Raw genomic sequence first — 6,769 nt, forward strand, 5'->3', positions numbered from 1 at the left:
TGAGATGCTTGTATGAGGGCATTTTGCCTGACCATACCATCTCTGGCACTGAATCCTTCTGCAAAACCTTGCTAGGAGATCTATTTACAAGATGAACAGCTGTTGATACAGCTTCAGCCCAAAACCCATTTGGCAGCTGTGCATTAGACAACATACTTCTGACCTTCTCTTGTATGGTCCTATTCATCCTCTCAGCAACACCATTTTGAGGAGGATTGTAAGGAGCAGTAAGTTCACGTTTTATACCTTTTGACTCACAAAAGTCCTGAAAGGCCTTTGAAACATACTCTCCACCATTGTCAGTGCGTAAGCATTTAAGCTTCTTGCCACTCTGATTCTCCACAAGTGTCACAAACGTTTTGAAAACACTAAACGCTTCATCCTTGTGCTTGAGAAAGTAAACCCATACTTTCCTCGAGTAATCATCTATAAATGTCATAAAGTAAGAAGCTCCCCCTAGAGATAGGTTAGGCATAGGTCCACACAAATCACTATGAACAAGTGCCAACTGTGTATCTCTTCTACTGCTTCTATGCTTATGTGGCTGCTGTGTTTGCTTACCATACAGACAATGTTCACAGAATTCAAAATCATTAAATGAAAAGCCAGGCAAATAACCAGAACGAGACAAGATTTCCATTCCCTTCTTGGACATATGTCCTAACCGGCTATGCCACAAAGAAACGTTCGGCTGCTCGGTTACATTGATTACATTTTTAGAGACATTTGATACATAAATCATGTAAAGTCCTCCAGACTTTACTCCATGTGCTACTGTCATAGAACCCTTGGATATCTTCCACATGTTCTGTCCAAAAGTGGTGACGTAGCCAGCATCATCAAGTAAACCTGTGCTGATCAAGCTCTTTGTAATTGCGGGAACATGTCTCACATTCTTCAGCGTGAAAGAAGAGCCATTCTGAAACTTCAATTGAACATCTCCAACACCTAAGATCTCACATGTCTGCCCATTGCCTAGCCGAACATGATCTTTAGTGGTCACATAAGAGGTAAACCACTCCTTGTTTGGAGACACATGAAGTGATGCCCCTGAGTCTATAATCCAGTCACTCAGTGCATTTCCATCAGATGCTGTAAGAAGAGCTGAGTCCATTGTATTCTTCAAGAAGTAGATGTCTCCTGACACTAGACTGTCATCCTCTGCAACAGTGTTTGTCACATTTATTTCTTGAATCTTCACTGAGGACTTGTTCTTCTCACCATGGTCTTCAGCTTTCTCTTTGCCTTTTTCTGCTTTCCATTCTCTGCAGTCTCTTTTCATGTGACCCTTCTTGCCACAATGGTAGCATTCTATGTCACTCTTGCCTTTAGCACTGCGGGACTTGCTACGAGACTGATTCCTCTTTCCACCTTTGTACTTTTCTTTGGTCCTTCCCCTGACAACTAAGGCTGTTCCTTTGCCTTTGTCCATTGTCTTTCTATTGGTTTCTTCAGTAAGCAGACTTCCTTCAACACCTGCTATGTTCAAACCATCTGGAGGTGCAGAATTACTCAAAGCTGTGCAAAAAGTGTCCCAACTTTCTGGCAATGTGATCAACAGGAACATAGCTCTAACAGGTTCATCAAACTTGACACCTTGAGCTGACAACTGACTGTAGATGGTGTTGAATTCATTCAGATGATTGGACATAGGGGTCCCTTCTTTCATCTTCAAGTCAACAAGCTTCTTAAGCGAGTATACCTGTGAAGCTGCACTCTGCTTCTCATAAAGATCACTCAGCTTTAACCATGCTTGATAAGCCGACATCTCGTCTGCTACATTGAAGTAAACGCTTTCTGCCAAAGTCAGCATAATGGTAGAAAGTGCCAATTCATCCATTTCGTTCCATTCATCTTCGTCCATATCTTCTGGTTTTATCCCCTTGAGCTTTATAGGTTTTATCTGCTTCTTTTGTACCAACACGTGCCAAATCTGCTTCTTCCACAATGGGAAATTGGTTCCATCTAGCTTCTTGATATTGTAAAGAGCAGTGTCCTGTGATCCAGCCATAGCTACGCTTCACAGTAGTTTACTTTCCTGGGAAAAATTTGGCAGAGTTTCCCTTGTAAACTGACCTCTGAACCAATATCAACCTGATGAACTAGTGGATGTCGCCTACAGTCTGTGTGTAGATGCATCCGTGTCGTATGTGACACGCCTCCAAGAACTGTGAGCTGCCCTTCGATGTGTAGACAACCACAAATCAACACTCTGGGAGTGTCGATATCCTCAGCACCTGCAGTCGTAGGCCGAAAACCCCAAATTTGCAGAGTCGGATCTGCACCCGTCGAGATTACGTAGTCGAAAATGGCCTGCGCAGACCTTTGTCAAAGCCGAACGGTGACCGAGATGACCTCAGAATGAAATTCTGACAACACCTAGTCCTTCGGGCTGTCCCATGAGATTTGGGGCCGTGTCTTCGCCTGTCGAATTTCACTCCAATCTTAGTTGGTGACTCTAGCCTCCTGCAGTGCTGTCCCGAGCCTCGATCTGAGCTCTGATAACGGTTGAAGGAGTACGAGCGGAAGTGCGACGCGAGAGAGAGTGCGAGAAGAAGAGCACAACGATATGGTGAACTGGCTCTACTGTAATGTGTAGAGCATGGTGAGTTCTTATTAGGTTTTTACAAAAGAATATGTGTACATACCTGGCGGCCCGCCCACTTACCTGGGTGACCACATTGGGCTTTATACCCCAACAGGGAATACGAGGGAGGTGGAGAGGGGTGCAGGGTAGGTGTCTTGGGATGGAAGGAGATAGGGTACAGGGTGGGGTAGCACTGCACAAGGGTTTTTTCATTATTTAGCTCTCCCTCTCGTGCTGCTAACGTAGAGCCTGAGCTAGGTTGATATGCTCTCTCTCTCTCTCTCTCTCTCTCTCTCTCTCTCTCTCTCTCTCTCTCTCTCTCTCTCTCTCTCTCTCTCTCTCTCTCTCTCTCTCTCTCTCTCTCTCACTCTACCTGTGAAGGCGTTCATCTCCACCTGCGCATGATATCTCTCTTCAATCACAAAGTGGACACTTAGAGAGAGAGAGAGAAGAGAGAGAGAGCTACTGGAGTGCAGACAGGGTTGCCAAGGGGCGGGCATCTCCACCTGCGCATGATATCTCTCTTCAATCACAAAGTGGACGCACTGAGAAGAGAGAGAGAGAGAGAGGAAGAGAGAGAGAGAGAGAGAGAGAGAGAGAGAGAGAGAGAGAGAGAGAGAGAGGAGAGAGAGAGAGAGAGAGAGAGAGAGAGAGAGAGAGGAGAGAGAAGAGAGAGAGAGAGAGAAGAGAGAGAGCTACTAGAGTGCAGACAGGGTTGCCAAGGGGCGGGCAACAAAGAAGGTGAAAGCAGGCAACGTAGGGAGGGGGCATGTGAGGTCTGAGGCAATCGCCGGGGGGGGGGGGCTTGACGTGGGAAGAGCAAGGACAAAAATCCCAACATAGATGGAATATTCAGAAGATATGCTCACTCTCTCTCTTTCGATCTTCCTCGTCTCGCCACACAATTTTGTATGCATGCCTGGCATGCCGTCGATCTCTCCCTCCGTACCTCGTGTACCCAGCTTACCGAACTAAGACATCTCTCTCTCTCTCTCCCCCCTGTAATGGGGTTGATCAGGAAAAGGCTTAAACAGATTCTGCATATTCTCTGATAATTGCCTAACACTTAACCAACCACCAATACAGGACTACACAGTATGTATGCACTTCAAACCTTCAGATACTTCATCGACAAGATCAAAGGGAATACATATATCTCATATTTATACTCAGGATTTCATCAGTTATTCATCAGACATAGATCAGAATCAGAACAGACAATAGACAGATAGATATAACTGCCGCCTTCCATTTCCCATCATCATCCCACACCTCAGTGTCATCCCCTTACTTCCTTACATCATCGAAGATCACAAAAGATACAAAAGCCCCTACGAAAAGTTACATCCTTTCACATAATGTCTTTTCCTACTTACTTCCTAATAGGTTTCTGATTATCTCCTGAGTTGACTCTGACCTGATGACTTACTGATTGGAATCTGAAGTCATCCTGATAGTTCCCTGACTGCATATTAATTATGGTAAAGGTCCCCTTTACCACCTGGCACACCCGGTGGTACCAAAAAGAAACTTTTTGGCGACCTAAACCCACAATTCCCTTGATCACTCCTTTTGTTCAACCTCTAGCACACCATCTTCTTGAGTAAGCATTTCTTCAACTTTGTCCTCCACATTTTGCAATTCTGTATCTCCCTGATCATCTACTATCAGCTGTTGCAAGTTTTCTTCTTCATTAATCTGCGCCTGCTGCATCAGATTTGTTTCAGGTACAATCTTCTCCTTTTCTGCAACCACACTGTTTTGCCCTTGATCTGCAATCTCTTCAGAAAACTTTTCCAATTCCTGATTATCTTTTTTCACATGTTGTGCAATTGTATCCACTAAAGTATCCAACATTGGAATCTTTAGTACATCATCTTCCTGAACACCCTCTTTTTCAATCTGTTTGCTGTCCTGTGACTGTTGCTCAAGGAGAGCGTTATATTTTTCATGTAACTCCTCATACTGAAATTTCAGTAACTCATACTCCTCCTTGTTTTCTTCTTTGGCAAATATTTCATATGGTTTAGACATCACTTCTTCTAGCCTGACTCCCAGATTTTGCCAAATTTGTTCTCCCTGCTTCCTCAGTTGAGCCTTCATGTCTTCAACCTCCTCAGGTGACAAGTACCATCCATCAATTGACAACTCATCATCTGTGCATTCTCTAATTTGCTTTTCCACATCTTTACAGGCTGCCACTCTATTCAGCAGAACCTTGTTGTCTGCTTCTAAAGCTACATTAGTCTTTGCTAAATTCCCCAACTCCATAGTCAATACTGCTTTCCACTCATTCTGCCACACTTTGTACATTTTTGCATTGCTCTCTCTTCTGTGCAAATGACCCTGAAACATCTTTAACTTTTCTTCCATTTTCTGATTTTTCTCTGATGCTGCCTGTTTCTGTTCTGCCTCCAAATCAGATCCTTCAGGAAACAGCTTTCTCTTGCCCAATTTTTTCTTCAATTTCTCCACCTTGGGATCATTAGCTACATATTTCTCTGCAATATTTTGTACATCCACTTCAAATATTGGAATGACAGAAGAATTTACCCTCAAAAATTCCTCTTCCTCATCTTCTTCCAATTCTGGAGCCATATTGATTGTTTCTGCATGCAAAGGTCTGCAATCAGGTGGAAGTATTTTGCTGGCCACCATCTTCATTCTCACCTTTTTCTTGCCCTTTCTCAATATCACATAATCTGCTCCCCAATGTTGCTTGACTTTTGCTGCTCTAAGCCAAGGTCTCCCAAGAATCATAGGATATGACTGAGAAGACTTTTCCAACTGCAACACCACAAAATTAACTTTAAACTTGAGACCTCCAATCTCAATTTCCTTATTCCTGACAATCCCTAATGGCTGGATCCTCCTTTGATCTGCCATTTTCACTTGAAATGGTGCCGGATCCCAATAGGTAATGTTCATCTTCCTGCATGTTTCCTCTGGAAGTACATTCACTCCTAATCCTCCATCAATCAACACTCCTGGCATAAATATCTGCTCCATCTTTACACTGATCATTGAAACTTTGTAATCAACATCTGCAGGTTGCATTTCTGCTACCTCAATCTCCTGATCCGGATCTTCATCTGTCTGTAAGTCAATCGGATTCTTTCCCCCATACTGTTGTTGTAACTTCTGCATGAATTGGTCTGCAAAGCTTGGTACCAAACTCAAAATCTGCCTCAAACTGATCTGAGTAGGTGCTTCCATTAATGCATCAAAAAACTCCTCAGACATCTTGACTGCAGCTTTCTTCTGTACAGTCAGCGCCTGATCATGTCCTTTACCAACTCCTTCCTGTATTCTGTCCGCCGGATACCTTACTATTGCCTCAGGGACTTCCTGAGTTTCCCTTCTTTTATCCTCCTGCCGCTTGTTCACTTTATTTATCTCCTTCAATACTCCCATTCTAATCTGGTCCTGAACCTTCCAGTCGATTGGTTGTTGTTCTTCTTTTTTCTGAACCTTATCCCCCTTTACCTTTCCTGACGACCTGGTTACCACCATAGCTCCAGGAACATTATCCCCCTCTTTAACTCCTTCAATCGAGACACACTCTGTACAATCACATTGGAACAGGTTGCTTGATTCCCCTCTTCCACAGCAGCGCTCATTAGGCATTCGAGCCCTATCAGGCTCCACTTTGGCATTCATCAGGAACTCTTCAGATTCCTGTTCTTCTTCTTCCAACATGACCACATTTAACTGTGCAGGAGGCCTTTGTTGAGGCTGGCCGCCTTTATTATTATATTGTACTATAGGGATCCCCCTCTCACTCTTATGTTTGCACCACAGGGTGCATTCAGGTCCCTATCTGTGCCCTTGTGTTCCACAATAGGTACACGGTAAATTTCCTCCCATTCTGTCCTGATTCCTTTGATTACCCCACCCTTCTTGGGCTTGAAGTCTCTGAATAGGACCTGAATTTCCCCAGTTTCTAAAATTCTGTGGCCTTCCCTGATGTTACCATATACATGTGGTAGTGATGTGTGTGAACACACTAGGACCGCCGGGGCATTTTTTCCCTCTTTAGGAGGTTTTTTCCCCCGTGCATTGTATATACGCCCATCACTCTAGGGCTATCTATCTTTCCATTGCGCACTAAGTAACACACTCTCTATTGTGTGCCTTGAGCTTCCTTCGTCTTCTCCAAGCTGTGTGTGTTTCTCTGCAACC

At 44.0% G+C, this 6,769-nt stretch overlaps 1 protein-coding gene across 1 annotated transcript; it reads right to left on the reverse strand.

Annotated features, from left to right (window-relative positions):
- Positions 1-4,150: 4,150 nt before the first annotated feature.
- Positions 4,151-6,286, reverse strand: LOC147451399 (uncharacterized). The gene is made up of 2 exons (XM_086520921.1): positions 5,654-6,286; positions 4,151-5,062 (listed from the first exon to the last, which is right to left on the reverse strand). The coding sequence occupies exons 1-2, from the start codon at positions 6,284-6,286 to the stop codon at positions 4,151-4,153; spliced, it is 1,545 nt and encodes a 514-aa protein (XP_086377047.1).
- Positions 6,287-6,769: the final 483 nt, after the last annotated feature.

This window comes from Adiantum capillus-veneris, chromosome 9 (assembly GCF_014529385.1).
Source record: "Adiantum capillus-veneris isolate H3 chromosome 9, ASM1452938v2, whole genome shotgun sequence".
Lineage (NCBI taxonomy): Eukaryota > Viridiplantae > Streptophyta > Polypodiopsida > Polypodiales > Pteridaceae > Adiantum > Adiantum capillus-veneris.